General features: G+C 46.0%; 1 protein-coding gene across 1 annotated transcript; it reads left to right on the top strand.

Annotated features, from left to right (window-relative positions):
- Window positions 1-1,952: 1,952 nt before the first annotated feature.
- USP20 (ubiquitin specific peptidase 20) lies at window positions 1,953-17,482 on the top strand. The gene is made up of 23 exons (XM_009888000.1): window positions 1,953-2,033; window positions 2,426-2,479; window positions 3,196-3,258; window positions 3,394-3,525; window positions 4,098-4,194; window positions 4,383-4,452; window positions 5,040-5,153; window positions 6,262-6,340; window positions 7,692-8,133; window positions 9,043-9,180; window positions 10,467-10,579; window positions 11,031-11,203; window positions 11,679-11,773; window positions 12,340-12,373; window positions 12,820-12,865; window positions 13,139-13,319; window positions 13,795-13,921; window positions 14,036-14,205; window positions 14,856-14,937; window positions 15,301-15,409; window positions 15,803-15,905; window positions 16,168-16,239; window positions 17,322-17,482. Exons 1-23 carry the CDS (start codon window positions 1,953-1,955, stop codon window positions 17,480-17,482), a joined length of 2,736 nt encoding a protein of 911 aa, XP_009886302.1.
- Window positions 17,483-17,749: the final 267 nt, after the last annotated feature.

Here is a 17,749-nt window from a genome sequence, read left to right as displayed (position 1 = left end):
CCAGCTGATGCATTTGGGAAAAGGGGTCAGTTTTGAGGAAGGAACTCAAAGCCTGAAAATGTCCCAGTTTTATGTGTTAGTCAAAGATACTGTGCTCTTGTCACTTGTCTTGTTAATCAACATGATTTATGTGATACTATTTTGCTTCTTGGTGAAACTGCCTAGAATTGCTCTGTTGTTCGTTAAGCATCTCTTCACAGGTTATTGGGATTCTGGTTACAACCACTGTTGTGTTTTCTGGCATGCAAATATGATTCCTTCCCCCTCCAGTTGTGTTTATTCAGTTCCAAAGACTGCTGGAAAAACATTGTTATAAAATTTATCCTTGAGGTTTGTCTTCTGCCAAGGCAAGGTGCTAGGCAAGCTTTGCAGCTCCCAAGATAAGTGTTGCTGATGTGGCTTATTCGTTTATCCTTTTTTTTTTTTCCTTCTTTTCTCCCCACTGTCAGTGATTTAGACCATAGAACACTGGGAATTCTTTCAAATGTCCTCAAAATGTGAAAACAACAGAGCGTAGCAACGACGCTGCTGGAGTCGTTAACTTCAAGTTCATCAGATTTTTCCACTTCTTTTTTATAATGATGTGGGCTTTTCATCTCTTCTTCCTTTCCAGCCAGTAGTAATATTTTGGATCCTGATCTGTGTTGTTGACATTACTTGTCTTCTTTTTTCTTTAACAGCCACAACTGAGGTTACTTAAACTATGCTTAAGAAACACAAACTCTTTTAATCTCCTGTTTTATAGCTGCATGGTACTAAGACATGTTTCAAGTCTTTTACATAGCCACAGACCACCATGAAAGTGTTTATTGAGCTCATAAGCATGCAGCTATGAAATCCTCTTTACTCATGGTGCTTGGATGTACGAGCTGGGTGGAACAGTGTGTTCTTACATTTCGTACAGTCTTTGAGAGTTGCGTGGCTCTTATTGTTAAAAATCTACCTATCAAATGGTAAATTCCTCAGAGACTGAAGACTGGTTATCTGTGTTACAGATCGTTTAAGTCTAATTCCCTCTTGCCCAGCTTCATTTACAACAGTAATGCTATTTTTAATGTTTGATAAAGTAGCATAGCAACTGAATGTTAGATTCAGATCAGCAGAGTATGGGTAGCATGAAGCCCCTGGATACCATAGGCTAAATGCTCGTGTCTTGGGCTGCAGCACCCTTTTACTTTTAATCTGTCTCACGCAAACAAGCTAATGAGATACGTATCTTTCACTGCTGGCGTTTGCATTTGGCAAGAGGAAGTCAGTTCAGATCACCACGTTTGTTTTTCCACCCTACCTGCTCAGCTAGTGCAGAACACCCAGTTTCTAGGGGAGAACGTGTGGCTTATCAGTCTAGTCAGGTTCATGGTGTACGGAGTATTCATGGTACACAAGAGCAGTTAAGTTATGCATGTAAAGCATGTAGGACTTAATGGGAGTTTTTATTTATTGCTGCAGTACTCAGAGATGCTACATGGTCCACACAATCTGGGAGTTTAAGATGAAGAGGAGGGTGGTCAGTGGGTCCTTCTGCCGCTGTTTTCATTTTGAGGCTACAGTGAATCCATCCCCTACCTGAAACTGAGTCGGCAGCTGTGCTGCTGAAGTTATGCCAGTGTACTCAGCACCTCCCTACATTTCTGAACTCAGATTCCTCATTGTACAGATTATTAGCTTTGTTCATGTGTTTCCTTCTCCCCGTTGCCTTGCTTGCTTACCTACCATACCACAATGCAGCTATGCAACAACGGGTCAGAACGTGCTGGTTAATATGACTGGCTCCTGATTTAGTTTTGTTTTGATCTCTTTGAACTTTGAAGACGGATATCATAATCTCTAATATACAAAACATGCTAATTTATCTTCTTACAATCTGTGAGAGGAAATCTGACATGTAGCTGAAAGGACCTATCCTTTCTTGTCCTAGGAAAACACCCCCCCGCTGGTGAGCGTTGGTGAAAATGGGGGATACAAGAGACATCTGTCCTCACCTGGATTCCATAGGAGAGGTGACCAGAGATGATCTGCTGCTCAAGTCCAAGGTACGAGGTGTTCTGGTTGTCAGTCTTTCCCCTTTTAGCTGTTGTGCCTGGGTTTGCATGTTTTCTTTCTGAAGAAAATGCTGCCTGTATCCACAGAGGAGAGGCAGAAACTCTTCTTCCAATGCTGATGTACCCTGCACAGGTCCCACAAAGTAAGCCTTTGTCGACCCCATCTGATCTATTTCTCACTGTCATTTTATTCTGCTCAAATGTGTCACTAAGCTAAAACGCCGCAAAGCGTATACTTAATTGGAAGTGTGATATTAAGAAATTAAATACTGAGCTGCAGGTTGGCGAGGCCTGTCTTTATAGAGAAGTTTCCCACTCTTGAAGGACTAGGTTACTTAAAATCCAAACAAGCAAACAAACCTTCTTTTATCATGAATATGCAGGGAACTTGCCAGTCTTGTGGAGCTGCGGGACCAAATCTCTGGGCTTGTCTTCAGGTAAAAATGAAAATGGCTTGCTATTCATGTGCATGATATGGTGGGACTTCTCTTTAATATAAATAATAATAATAAAAAAAAGTATTGTATTAAAAAAAGAAAGATGGATGCAAAGAGGGGGTTAACAGTGGAACTATCCACCGTTGTTTTGGATTATTTTTTTTTATGGATTCCAAGGGAAACACTCCCTAGATTAAAGGCTAATGCTGTCAGAATATGCCAAGATGTAACAGTTCACTCCTCATAGGTGATTGCCCCCTGGTAGTCCCAATAGGAATGAATAAAATGCCCAGCAGTGGCTGGGTCCTGCCTCTGCTGGCAACTGGGAAGGGAGGCTGCAAGCATGAGACTTCAGGAGATGTTGCTCAGGACAGCAATGCATAAAGGAATGACAAGGGGCATGCAGGAGGGCAGGGGCAGTTTATTTTTACACTGGAATGCCCAGACGTTTTGAGACTGCTCAAATGAGCTGCCCATTGGAGCAATTGCCTTGGAATGGAGCCTTTACATGGGTGCAAACCCGGTTCCAGGTTTTCTTTCTTAAATCAAACAATTCAAATTTTCCATTTATCCTGGGCCCTGAAAAAAATGCAGGGTAGAAAACGGGTATGATCAATTCTGAAGTTGCAGCTGCTGGTGGGACTGGCATTGCAGGCTATTTTGTGAAGGGTCTAATTTGTTGTGCCCATTGTACTTTTGCTCTTTTCTCTCACTAGATTGGTTGTCCTTATGTTGGTTGTGGGGAATCCTTTGCTGACCACAGCACACTTCATGCACAGGTGAGCTTTTCTCTGTTGTCCGTCTTAATACAGACACAGTCGGAGTCTTCCCATTACCTAATCCTCCTCTACCCTGTTCTGGGAGTCCAGTGCTTCAACTTGAACAGAGTCATTATTTCTACTTTTAATTTTTAGGCCAAAAAGCACAACCTGACAGTGAATCTGACCACTTTCCGCGTCTGGTGCTACGCTTGTGAAAAGGAGGTGTTCTTGGACCAGCGGCTGGCAATGCATACGCAGACACGGCGAGTAAAGTTCTCTGAACCGGTGGGTCTGTGTCACAACGTGGCAGGGTTGAACACTTGGCAGGGGTTTTGTTTACCTGTTGCAAAATTAGCCAGGAGGTTTCTGATATTGTCCAGGCTTTTGCTGTGATAGGGACTCTTCCACTGAAAGTGTCTAGCCCTAGCCAGAGGACCACTAGCTTTGCCTGAGAAGATATCCCAGCAAGAAGACTTCCAAATGACTTGAATATCCATTTTGACTTTTTTTTTTTTTTAACCTTTCCTAGCCTTTTCCTTGGGGTGTCTGTTTCTAAGGAGCAGTCACATCTTCATTTTCAATGCATGGCCCATGGAAATTTTAGCTGTCAGACCAGAAACACGTGTACTTGTACAACTGCTGCATATTCCTGATGCCTCTCCTACCATGTGTCCTGGAAGTAGTAATGGTACTATTGCCACTCCCTCCTTGCATTAGTGAAAAGGATAGACAGTGCAACTGGTTCTTCTCTCGCTTTTTTAAAGGCTGGTTCGATTTCTGTGTAAGATAATACCTCTCACAACTCCTCTTTTAAAGCAGGCCTCTCACGGATGCTTAATTCTCCGTCTTTAATCTAGGTTTCTACATTGCTTGCTCCCCCTTTGAAAGCTGTTCCAATTGCAGTGGCTGACGAAGGCGAATCTGAATCAGAGGATGATGATTTAAAAACAAGAGGTAAGTCTGCATCAAGTTGATGAAAGGGCTGTGAGGGTAACTCTGCAATCTGGAGGATTCACTGAGAGGTTCCAAGAAGCAGAGTGCGAAGACTGCCTAGAAAGGGCTGAATTCTCTATCCTTTGGGGAGGAATGTAGAAAGCAGAATGTCTGGAAAGTGTTTCATGCCTCTCTTGTTTATGCTTTAGGCCTTACTGGAATGAAAAATCTTGGGAACTCCTGCTACATGAATGCAGCACTTCAGGCTCTCTCTAACTGGTAGGCATTGGGGCCTTTCAGTAGAGTCTTTACTAAACTTCACTAAATATCAAAAGTGGCGCCTGTGATCTGAGACCTTCTGGAGTCTTGCAAAGAGAAATCAGCCAGGCTGTGTGCAGAGAAAATTACTGTTTGTTTAGGACAACAGAAGTTGACAGTAGGAAAGTGAGTGAATAGCCAACTTGTGGCTACGTACGAGACTCATGTTTAGATGAGTGCTGGAAGTAAAACTTCATCCTTTCTATTGTGACAGAACAGTATTTATTGCTTGGGAAGGCACGTAACATCTCTTTATTCTCCCCAGTGATATGATTCTAAACAACCCATATCCTAAAATATTCTCTAGCGGCCCTGCTGAGAACTAATTCCAGGATCTCTTCTCTATACTGGGCGCGGATTTAGATCAGCCTTTTTCATTTGTTTCAAGTTAGGAGGCAAGTCTGCATCTGGGTTCACTTCTTCCCTTGATTTAAAAACAGTATAATAAGCATGCTTTTGAAAAGACATGCATTTAATTTTTGGTAGACTCTAAACAGAAGCAGAGGAGAAATTTCTGTGTGCTGAATTCTTCTCTTTTTTTCTTTTAGCCCACCTCTCACACAGTTTTTTCTGGAATGTGGCGGACTGGTCCGTACGGATAAGAAGCCAGCACTGTGCAAAAGTTACCAGAAGTTGGTGTCTGAGGTTTGGCATAAGAAACGGTGAGTAGTCACTCCCTAATCTAATCTGGACAGGTTTCATACTTTGGTTAGTTCCGCAGTCTGGCATCAGCAAAGAGGAAATTTGATCTTCAGGGATAAGTGCATTGTCTAAGGCAGTCAGTTCAAACCCTGCGTAGATGGGTGTGTGTGGATTCCCCCATGTCTAGGAGATCCCGTATCCTGCTACTGGTGATAAAATGGGCATATTGATCTCAGTGAGAAGAATACATTCTTAATGTTTTAACCTTAAAAAGGAAGGGATTTCTTTTTATATAGCTTCCCTGTTGGCAATGAAGAAAAAATGATGGAGTAAGGGAATATTCTTGGCTATTTCTAAGTATAGTGCATGGAGTGACCACCACTTAATTGCACTGCTCTTGATTAGCAGAGGGATTGACGATTTGGATGGAAAAAGCGATACAGAGATTTTTACCAAAGAGAGTGGAAAATGCCGGAGATGTTTTGGGAAATGTTTGCTATTGGTTCAAGTTCTAGACCAGTTGAAAGGAAAGTGTAAAATAATGCAGCTATGCCTAAATCTGAAGATGTCTGCTCTGTGTAATCAGTTGAAAAAAATCAAACTAGGAATTTAAATGGCATCACATGTTTGTTTCAATTTAGTTGTTAACAAGGGTTAAGTAAGATTAAGAGAAAAAGTGAACTGGGTCTTTCTGGAAGAGAAGGCTGAAGTCTTTGAAGCAATATAATGTCATTTGAATATCGTTTTTTATATACCTCATTTACTGGGTGGTCAGCCCACCCAGGTTTTAAGACAGACACAGTGCTGCAAAATCAAACCGAGTAACTTATTGCAAAACCCTGCTCTGGAAAGAATCACTTGAGACAGTTTAAAGTGTGGACAGAGCTTTAAGTTAAATGTGCTCTAGGGAAGCGTCTCTCTGGAAGGATAGACTGAAATGACTGCAAGAGGTTTTCTGTCATCCAGCTAATAGACAAATATATGCCCAGGCTTTGCAGGTGCATAATTATCTTTTGTCCTATTTAACTAGTTACCACACCCTGTTCTATGGCGTATTAGACAAGCTGGCTCCAGGCCTGATAAGCAAACTAATTCCTTTTTTTTTTTTTTTTTTCTGTATCTAAACAGCCCGAGTTATGTTGTTCCAAGCAGTCTATCCCATGGAATTAAACTCGTCAACCCCATGTTCCGAGGCTACGCACAGCAGGTGGGGCCTCAACAAAAACATGCCATTATTCCAGAGATGTGGGGATTTTTCTTCCTGCAGCGCTGGTGCTTGTGTTTAGAAGGAAGATCCTGAGCTCAGGGCTCGTGCCTGTTTTGTGTCAGTATAGAGTACTTGGGTGGGATTCAGGAGACCTGGGTTTTCTTCCGGGCTCTGCCTCTGGCTTGCTGGTACCAAATCAGTGCATTTTCCTGTGTCAGCTTTCTCACTGAAATTATGATGGTCACCTCCTTTATAAAGGACTTTGAGATCTGTTGGAGCAGGCTATATGAGAGCTAGGTATTATTTATTCATGATAATAAATGATACCTTTTATTAGAGCTGAGAAACTTGGATAAAACTGTACTAAAAAGTTAAAGATAGGAATGTTCTATATTCTTTTTCTGGGGAATTACAGCAAATTAAATCTTATTTAAAGATAGTATCCTTTTTTTTTCTTTGAAGTTTTTATCAGCGTATCTCTTGTGTTTATTCTTTAGAATAAAATGTAAACAACAAACTATGATTATAAAATTTACAAGAGAGGTGACAGTATATCTAAACTGTGGTACTGACAGGAAATCAAAACAGAGGATAAAAATAATGATTAATGAAAGAACTTCTGTATTTATCTTTGATGTGAAGTACGTTGGATTGGAAAACTCTCAGCTTGAAAGAGATAAAGTTGAAAGGAAGACAGGGCAGGCTAAAAGCCAAACTTCCATAAAATAACAGAAACATAATTAACTTTCTGGGGTTGTCAAAATACCAAGTCACTTTCCAGCAGGTCCTTTGAAGCTGACATATCGGCTCTTTTAGCATGTATTATGAATGTGGGAGCTTGCACCTAGACTGTATAGTCTTTGGTTTCTGGTTCCACTCCCTATTTATTAAAGATTTTAATCTGCCCTCTGGAAGAGAGGGATTGCCATGAGCAGAAGTCAGTGTTCGTGAAATTTTTTTTGTGGGTAAGAGTCTGTTCTCTACAGCCTGCTGTCTTCATTAGGTTTCTCCTTGTCTCTCGCCTCTTATCAGTGGTAAACCCCTGATAAAGAAGCTCATGGTTTGCATGCTATGGCTGCTTTCTGGCTTTTCAGTGTCTTTCAGTTGAAGATGTTCAGATAAAAATCGGGTCTTTTATCATTTAGGAGTTAAAAACATTTATGTAGCGACAGGCTTCTTTGTACATTGCCACGGTACTCTCTCTGCTTTAGTAGGGTCTCCTTGTGTTGCAGAGGTTCGTAACCTTTGTGGGCAGCGTTGAAAGAGGCTGTGAATGGAGCCATCTCTTTTGCCTCTCTCATTTCCATCATTTCTGGATGGATACTAACATGGAATTACTCCTGGTTTTCAGGACACTCAGGAGTTCCTGCGATGCCTGATGGATCAGCTTCACGAAGAACTGAAGGAACCAATTGTTGCAGAGACAAGGGATTTGGATACCAGTGATCAGGACGACAAGCGAGAGGGAGACCAAAGTCCTTCAGAGGATGAGTTCCTTTCCTGTGACTCAAGCAGTGACAGGGGTGAAGGAGATGGTCAAAGCCGGACCACAGCGGGCATGGGCAGCAGCTCCCTGGCAGAGACAGAGTTGTTGATCCAGGACGAAGCAGGGAGGGGGATCTCCGAGAAAGAGAGGATGAAGGACAGAAAGTTCTCCTGTGGCCATCGGCGCAGCAACTCGGAGCAGGTGGATGAAGATGCAGATGTTGATACTACTATGATGCCAGTTGATGGTAGAGCCTCACCTGAGATGCTGCCAGCTCCCCGTCCTGCCAGCCCATGCAGGACACCAGGTATAAACCTCTTCCAGTCCTCTTATTTGTGAGAAGACACGTTGTCATCCTACACACGGACAGTGTTGTAGTGCAGTGGCAAACAACAGATAGCGTGACTGTTCCTTCTATGGGTTTCAAAAGATTTTTGCATCTAAGACTTTCTTCAGTGCTCCTGGCCTTTGTGCACAATTGCTTTGGGAAGAAAATGTTGTACGTAAGCCAGAGAGATGCTTAGCCAGGCTAAAGTACTACAGAGCTGAGTAAAGACCACATCCTGAAAGCAGTGATAGCTGCCTCTGCCAAACCTGCAAATGCTGTATTTATGCCTTTTCCTAATTTAAGAAAAAGATTTTATATATGTACATTGCGTTATTTGATAGGCTGACCTAGGGAAATAGACGTGGAAGATTATATTTGTTAATGTTGGACTGTGGACTTTGTGGAGAGAAAAGGGAGATGCACAGTTTCTGCATTTTGGTGTCTTAGGGAAAAGAGCAGCAGTTAAGATGTAGGTGTGGAGTCACCTCAAACTGAACTTATCCGATCTTTCAACACTTCTTTATGTAAGAATCTTACTCTGCCAACTGGCACTGAAGACAGCAACGCTGTTTATGTGGATTAGGGATACAGGAGCAAGCTGTAAAAGCTAATTAGTCATAAGTGTGAAAAAAATGGCGGGTTGGTTGTTTTTTTCATATGTAATTATTAGCTGTTCAGTATAGCTCTGTGTGCACTTTTATCCATGCACTGAGGGAGCTGTATCTGCCAGCCTGTGCAAGAAGGACAGTTAATAGACGCTGCAGTGTGCGTATTGGGAAAGATTCTGTGCTGGAACACAGAGCTGGGCTGACACTGACTGCAGTAGGGTTGCCTTTCATAACTGGGATTTTCACCAGTGCCATTTTCTGTCCCCATTTTCCCAAACAGAACCTGACAATGATGCCTACGTGCGCTGCTCCTCACGCCCCTGCAGTCCCGTCCATCACGAAATGCACTCCAAGCTCTCCAGCAGTCCTCCTCGCTCCAGTCCTGCCAGGCTTGGACCTTCCTACGTACTCAAGAAAGGTAGTGCAAAGAGCATATGCTGGGAGGCAAATTGGGGAGCGTGTAGAGGAGGAGGAGTTCATTTACAGAAGAGAGAAGGAATCCGTCATGATTCTTGATTAACAGTTGTAAGAGCTGACTCCCCTGGACATCAGTGCTTTCTAAGATAGTACTAGGCACAAACTAAAAAAGTACTAGGCACTAGTAAACCTGCAGGTAAGGTCAAGCTCTGGGCACAACAGATGTTCTAGTATGCCCTTATATTGGAGCCTGAAGTGATTGCCATGTCTGCATCTGCATGCTGTGTTTGTTATTAATAAAATGGCTATGAAGTCCCAGCAGAAGCTCTGTCCCTTTAGGGGAGTGTGGAGATGTGTAAACATTTGTCTGCCAGACTTGAATTTTGTAGCACGTGGGCCAAAGAACTGTAAGATGATGTTACCGAGGGAGAGCTTCCTGCCCCTTAGACATCTTGGGCTCACAATAATAGAATTAAGGCTGCAGATGTCAATCCAGTGCTGGGAACGTTGTTAGGCTTCAGAGTGGAGCTTGGCTTCTGTTGTTATCAAACTGGTCTCTTCATCCCAAGCAAATTGCAAATCGAAATCCCTCAGCATTGCATAGTCTGCAAACACAATAACATGTTCTTATACCACTGTCCCTACAGCTGTTCAATAATGGCATTCTTTCCTCAACTGTGTCCCAGCCCCTTGGCTGAGGTCAGCACAGCCACAGATGTTCTGGACGGATAAAAAGCACTCTGTCTCCATGCACGGGTGTGGGGGGAAGAGGGTTTGTTATTAAACAAAACTGTGTGTTTGGCCAGTCCCCATTCCAGCGAGTCCTCTCCAGTGCAAGACACCTGGGGAACACATCGTAAATGTCAGAGTGGAAAAAAAAAAGACAAATTACACAGGCAGGTGAGGGGGAAGAGGAATTAAAGCGTAAAGCTTAGAGCAAAATGTTGGAAGTCCTCAGAAAAGCTGGGACTCTCTGTGGCAGGCCCAGGCTTCTAAACATGTAGTAAGAGGATGGAAACAGGATTTCCAGTAGGACAATTTCTGCCTGCTGAGAGCTGGCACGTTTGTGTTGGTTCAGTTGGCTGCCTCCCCCTTTCTTGTACCACATGAAGCAGCAGTGTTCTTTGTGTCAGTTTACAACGGGCTCCACTGTCTCACTGGTGTGCAAGTGGTGTCTGAACATGCAGGACAGCGCTTGTGTTCTTCTTGTAGGGTTGCATGACTCTACTGAGATGGGAGGCTGGGAAGGAGTTGCCACATTATGGGTCTCCCTTGTCTGTCTTTCAGCCCAGATGCAGGCTTCTGGGAAAAAGAAGAAAGAACTTCGTTACCGTAGTGTGATTTCTGACATCTTCGACGGCTCCATTCTCAGCCTGGTGCAGTGCCTCACCTGCGACAGAGTGAGTTTCCTGGCGGCAGTCAGTAAAAGAGCAGAGAGTCTTCTGGCTTGTAGATCTCTTCTTAGGAAATGGCGCTTCTATTTCCAAACACCGTGGGATGCAGTAAGCCTGCTGAAATGATAATAGGTGGATGGCGGGGAAGGTGTGAGAAACCTGCCATGCCAAGAAGTCGTATTTCTCTGTAAGGGTCTGTTTGCTTATCTGTGTTACTGAGTTGGCCTACCAGTATCCCATTCACATTAGAAAACTGATTCCGCTGCTAGAAAACCATGACAAAAGTCATCCTGCTGACAGCAGTGAAGAATAATTAGCCAGAGCGAGTTGCTCTTACTGCCAGCTCAGGTTTCCAGCCTTGACAAAATTCAAGCAGTGATAAAAGGTGATGAAGGTCAGGTCCCAGTGGCATTACATGCTCAGGAAACCCAGACCTCTTCCTCTTGGATATTTCCAGGTTTCTACGACAGTGGAGACATTCCAGGACCTGTCACTCCCAATCCCAGGGAAGGAGGACTTGGCCAAGCTGCACTCAGCCATCTACCAAAACGTGCCAGCTAAGACAGGGGCATGTGGGGACAACTATGCCTCACAAGGCTGGATTGCTTTCATCATGGAGTATATCCGGAGGTGTGTTTCCTATGCAGGACCTCTTCTTTCTGGTGTTTGCCCTGCAGTGCTGGAAGGCAGCTATCCCTAACCAGTGGTGTTTAGAGCAGAACGTCAATTGTGACCATTCCTTGGACGACAGTATGTGGTACCTCGCAGGCCTTTGAGCCTTTTCGTGTGAGCCGGTTGCTACTGTTCCTCCAGTTCTGTCGTACACCTTGAGATCTCTTGGGCAGCTGATAATATCTCACTCATTTCTGCCTTTTGCTCAGTCTTGCCCTGCAGAGCACATTAATTCCTGGTGTAGTTTTCCAAATAATTTCTAGCTTGTGCAATCACAGTAGGAATATCAGCTGAGAGAAATCATGCTTTCCCTGCTCCTGGGATGTGTGATGAGCTTAGGACCTACAGCTAGAAGGAAACCCATCACCCATTTGGGGTTTTGTATGCCAAAGCATCCAGCTATTTTTTATGTATAATCCCCTCTCTTCTGCAGATTTGTGGTGTCCTGTATCCCTAGCTGGTTTTGGGGTCCTGTTGTGACGCTGGAGGATTGTCTTGCTGCCTTTTTTGCAGCGGATGAGTTGAAAGGTGAGTTTTCTTCAGTGGGGTCTGACAGCAGGAAACAAGGAAAACCGCATGCAGGAGTATTTCACATGCATTTTGGAGGCAGATTAAATCTGGAAAGCCTGCCTCAGTACTTCACTGAGAGACTGGTAGTACCAAAACTTGGGATTTCAGCAACTCTGAGCAGAAGTGTTTTCCCACCTGCTCACGGGTGCTGCTGTTTCATTCTGAGTCTGGGTGAGAGTGTCTTCTGTGAGGAGCCGATGTGGCTGTTGGTTGGTAGTGAGTGCTGTGGCTCTTTAGCCTTCTCAGTTTCTTCGCTTTCTCCATCCACTCCATAAGCTCCAGAGGACTTAAACTGTTTGCTGTATGCACTTGTGTTGGTGGACAATTGTATACTTTTTTGCTAGTTGACTGCATTCTCTTCTTGCCTACGCTTACTGAGAGAAGTGTTTGTTTTGATCTCTTCTCGCCCTGGCTTCCCCAAGAGGTTGCTTAACTTGGTTTCTCTGCGCGGGATGGAAATGTAGCCATATCAGTGTTGTGTGCTTTGAGGAACAGCATAATGGCTTTCTTCTCTTTGTGTACAGGGGACAACATGTACAGTTGTGAACGGTGTAAAAAGTAAGTTTGCGTTATGTGTATCATGTTGTATTTCTGGAACTTTTATTTCTCTGTACTGCTGGCAAACATTTTGCTATGCCCTCTGGCTGCACATTTCTTCTGCTGAGTGGCACGTAAAATCTGCCTTGCTTTATATGAGGCTTCTGGTTTTGAGAGGTCACTGATTGCAGATAGGAAAAGTGCTGGCTTTTTGGGGAAAAGAAAGGAGGAAGGATACGAACAGGGATGTGGCTTGGCAGTAGTGGAGATACTGTGTTAGAAAGAAGAGGCATGACAACCTGCTCATGCCATGCCTCATTTGGGAAGGGTGCTGCAAAGAGCCTGAATTTGCTGCTGCTGGAATTCAGGATTTATTTTGGATTTCAAAGTGTGCAAGACCCAGCCTTGCCTTTTGCTATCTCTTTGCTTTAGAGATTTCTCACAGCTAGTTTCTTTTCTTCCCTCAGACTGCGGAATGGAGTGAAGTACTGCAAAGTCCTCCGGCTACCAGAGGTGAGTAAAAGCACTGTGTTCCCTAATTTTCTTTTAGCAGCCACTGAGGAGGCAAGGAGGCTAGAAGGAGAACAGAAATAGCAGTTTGTTTTGGTGGCAAAGTCCTGTATCTAGACCAGAATAGAGTCCCCCATTCTGAGCTGATGAGCCAGCAGGTTTCATGACTAATAGGCAAAGAAGTCTTGCAAAGATCAGTCGCACAGAGATGTGCTGTTTTATCAGAATACCCAGAGTAAAACTGCGCTTTGGCATTCTTTGGCTTTGGTCTTTTAGATTCTTTGCATCCACTTGAAACGGTTCCGGCATGAGGTGATGTATTCCTTCAAGATCAACAGCCACGTCTCCTTCCCCTTGGAGGGGCTGGATCTGCGACCTTTCCTAGCCAAGGAATGCGTCTCCCAGATCACCACCTACGATCTCCTGTCAGTCATCTGTCACCATGGCACAGCAAGCAGTAAGTCCTTCTTCTGTGGGTACGGGCAGAAGTGAACAGGAACGAGATGAGTATGAGCAAAGCAGAGGTGTGTTCCAGGATGAGCCATCACCTCCTCTGGGGTGATGCGCAGTGTAAGGTCTGCCCCCTCCGTTCCCAGGCTTGCTCAGCCTCTGCCCTTTGAAAAGTGAACCCAGCAGCTTCTGACAGATCCCCTGCAGCTACTCCAGCCTCACCACTGGGTTGGCTCAAACCCTTTCCTGATGTTCGGGCTCACTGGGAGGCCGAGGAAGACACGAGGTTTCCGAGGAAGGCAAATCAGGGTGACAGTGCCAGGCTCCCTTGCTCCTGCTTGAACTGAATGGGAATTATGCTTTTTTTTAATTATTATTTTGGCTCTCTCTCTGTTCTCTGCCAGCAGCTAATCCTGTTTGTGCTGCTGACATTATTCCAGGCCTGACTTCTGTCCATCAGTGTCGTGTTTTCTCTGTTACAGGTGGGCATTACACAGCCTACTGCCAGAACGTGATCAATGGCCAATGGTACGAGTTTGATGACCAGTATGTCACTGAAGTCCATGAGACCGTGGTACAGAATGCAGAAGCCTACGTCTTGTTCTACAGGTGAGCTGTGCCCTGGGTGCACCAGTCCTTGCTGGTTGCAGAATACCCAGAAATGCATTTCGCAAACTAAGCTTTCAGGAATTGCTTAATTTTCTTTTCCTTTCCTTACTGAAGGAAAAGCAGTGAAGAAGCTGTGCGAGAGCGTCAGAAAGTTGTGTCCCTTGCCAGCATGAAGGAGCACAGTTTGCTCCAGTTCTACATCTCTCGAGAGTGGCTCAATAAATTCAACACCTTTGCTGAGCCTGGTCCCATCACCAATCACACCTTTCTGTGCTCTCACGGAGGTAAGGCAGCGCTGCTGGACCTGGGAACAGCCGCTCTCAGCTGTACCTTTATGCTTCTGGTGCATTAACAAATGCAGGAAAAAACCTCCAGCTGTCATCCTGATACAGCCAATGCTGCAGTAGGATCCTCTCCTTTGGCAGAAGCTCCAGCTCCCTCAGGGAGAAACGAGACAATTACCCCATTGTCCTGCTGATCAGAGGCCCGGAGGGATGTGTAGTGCTGGGAAACAACAGTTTTGAGTTCTCCACTTGTTTTTAAAAACAAACCTGTAGAAAGCAGATAAGGCAGCATTTATCTGTGTCACCCAACCAGCAAGGTTGGCCTTCAGTGTTTGTTTGGAGAACGGAGCATGCGGTAGTGAAGAGAGCAGATACTGCACTTTACTGTTCTGCTTCTTCATCTGTCATGCGGGGGAGCGCTCGTGTTTATAAATCTGCAACTGGAAATAAAAGCACTTGATTAGAAATTGAGGCCATGAATTGAGAAACCTCCACAATTAATGAACTCTTGACTGTCTTCCATTAGCAGAGGAAGCAGATTCTGGAATCAGGGAGTTTTCAGCAAGGAAGATCTGCCTTTTTTTATTTGTGTCTCTGCCCAGCAATAACGAGTTCCCCGGTTAACTCTCCCTCTTGCCTTTCCTCCATAGGGATCCCTCCTAATAAATACCACTACATCGATGACCTGGCTGTGATTCTGCCCCAGAACGTGTGGGAGTATCTCTACAACAGGTGAATATGGCCACTTCATTCTTCCTCCCAGTGAGTTTTGGGTTTTGTTTCACACCTTGGGCAGTGACCAAGACACAATGTCTTCCCAGGGCACCTTAAAGGCATGCGGTACTTGGTGTGGACTGGCACAGACTGGTATTTGGTAGAGTCTCCTAATCTCAACCAAGATGAAGTTTATCAGTTGTCCCAGAGCAGTATCGTGACCCAAACTGTGTTGAGCAAAGGCAGTACCCTCCAGTCAGCTGCAGATATACCTCCTTCACCAGTGTCTGGAGTAGTATAAAAACCCGTCTCTGTAGGGTCCAGGGCTGGGAAGTACATCCATTCAGTTCTCCCTTCCCCTCCCTCTCTTCCTGGGCGCAGGTTCGGGGGCGGCCCTGCTGTGAACCATCTGTACGTGTGCTCGATTTGCCAAGTGGAGATTGAAGCACTTGCCAAACGCAGGAGAATCGAAATCGACACCTTCATCAAGGTTCGTATGGGAAGCATCTGGAAGAAATTGCAAAGGGCAGAGGTGGGAAACAGAGACCTGTCACAGACCGTTAGTGGAAAACTCCTGCCCCTGTTTTCCAGAATGTGATCTACAGCATGGACAAGAGATTGATCTTGGGGTTCCCCAATGCTCACAGCACGGGGAGGGGCAGCTGGAAGACAATAAAGCTGTGTGTGGCTGCGTGCAGACATGAAGTTTGAGACCATCCTAGTCTCTTGCCTGCTCTAGTGAGTAGGTAGTGAGGCAGGTGGTAGAATTACAAGGGGTTCTTCTGAAGGATGGCAAGGCTGCCTTAGAGTTAACAGAAGGGGCTCACCAGGTCTCAGGAGTGACTAAATCTTTCCTGCGTGACTCTGTTCTTTACTCTCCCAGCTGAACAAGGCTTTCCAGGCAGAGGAGTCTCCAAGTGTCATCTACTGTATCAGCATGCAGTGGTTCCGTGAGTGGGAAGCCTTTGTCAAGGGGAAAGATAACGGTAAGAAGCCAGAGATCTCTGGAATCTGTCAGGGGTGAGAGGTAGAATGGAAACAAATCTATTTGCGAGGTCCTCAGCGAGTGCTGCGCCTGACTGGTATGACTTGAGGCTGAATGGAGTTCAGACACCAGCCACTCAGACCGCCTGCTGGTCCCCCAGGGCAGGCCAGAAACACCAAGAGAACTAGCTGGGGGAAAAAGCTGACTCTGGTGGCAACATGGAAAGCAGAATGGTTTTTCACATGTTTGTTCTCCTCTTACAGAGCCTCCCGGACCAATCGACAACAGCAAGATTGCACTCACGAAAGCAGGTGGCCACATGCAAGTTAAGCAGGGTAAGGCTCGTGCTCGCTGTCTCGTAGCGTTCCTAAGAGGTGAGCAGAACATTCCACTGGATCTAGCTGTCCATAGTGAAGCGCTTACAGAGCAAGATGGTGTTGCAGAGGACGACAGTTCTCTGCACATCTCAGTGCTGGCTGCCCTGAGGGAGCAGTCTCAGTTCTCCATTGGCAGCTCCTGTATGACCAACGTGCTGATGTGACTTAGAATTGTCTAGGTTGGAAGGGACCTTCAAGACCACGTGTTATAGTGAAGCCTGCAGTCCCCCCTCTTGCTGCCGCTGTTCCCCAGGCCCCTTCCACCACTCCCCTTTGCCCGCTTTGTGTTGTAGCTTTGATCTTGTCTTGCTCTTGACTTGGTCTTTACTCAGCATCTGCTGTGGTCCAGCTTGTGAAACAACATTGCTTGTGCTTTCCCCGCTGGGGTCTCCTGCCAAGCAGATAACGATTGCATTTGCATCTTGGTTGCCTCTCAGAGGAAACCTTTCTGCTCCTCTGTAACCATTATGGCAGAGTTCTCTGCATTCCCTGCTTTGTGCTTTCACCACCTTAATTTGTCCCTCCTAGGACAGCTTGGAGAGGGGGTTCAGTCTCCCCCGGGCACTGCAACCCCAACTGCCTGGCACTGGTGTGTCCCAGGGGTGTTTTTAAGCCCCTGAGCTCTCACAGCTCGTTCACCGCTGTGCGTGAGGGGTTGGGCAGACCTTGCGGTCAGGGGCTGTTCCTGCTCGGTTCCTCTCCGGGAAGGGAAGAAGTGACCCCACAGTGATGGGCTACACTGCCGCAGAGCCCCGGTGGCTTCCAGCAGCAGGTGGCACTGTGGAGACTGGTGGGGACCGCAGTGGCTACAGCTGTGGCTACAGCTGTGCAGCGCAGAGCTGGCAGGGGGGTTGGGGCTTTGGTGGGTCTGGACCGTGCAGCTGCAGGGACCACTGGTGGCTCGCTTTCCCTTGGGGTGAGCAGGGGCAGGAGGCTGGAGGTGACATCCTGGGGTTGTGGTGCACCAACCTTTCCCTCCGGCGGCTGCACAGAGCGAGGCCCTGCCGGCTGCCTCTCACTCCTGCTGTTGTCCCTTTCAGGCGCTGACTATGGGCAGATTTCCGAGGAGACATGGATTTGTTTCAGCACACTGTACGGAGGGGGCCCCGAGATTGCTATCAGGCAGAACGTGGCCCAGGTCCAAGAACTGGAAAACCTCCACGGGGAGCAGAAGATCGAAGCGGAGACGCGGGCTGTGTGATCTGTGCGGGACGGGGCAGGGAAGGTATGGCACAGATACGGCTGGGTTGGATGGGGGGCTGAGTAACCTCCAGTGGAAGGCATGGCAGGGGGGTTGGAACAAGATGATCTTTAAGGTCCCTTCCAACCCAAACCATTTTATGATTCTATACGTCTGGGTGGGGATGGAAGGCTGGGGAATCCTGAGGAGTCAAACCTCTTCCGTTGTCTGGTATTTGGTGTGCGCAGCTCCCACCACCGCTTCTGGGGAGGGCGGGTTTCCTCCGCC

Source organism: Charadrius vociferus, unplaced genomic scaffold (genome assembly GCF_000708025.1).
Source record: "Charadrius vociferus isolate BGI_N301 unplaced genomic scaffold, ASM70802v2 scaffold56, whole genome shotgun sequence".
Classification (NCBI taxonomy): Eukaryota; Metazoa; Chordata; class Aves; order Charadriiformes; family Charadriidae; genus Charadrius; species Charadrius vociferus.
Note: the sequence above shows the minus strand (reverse complement) of the source record. Positions and strands in the feature narration are given on the sequence as shown.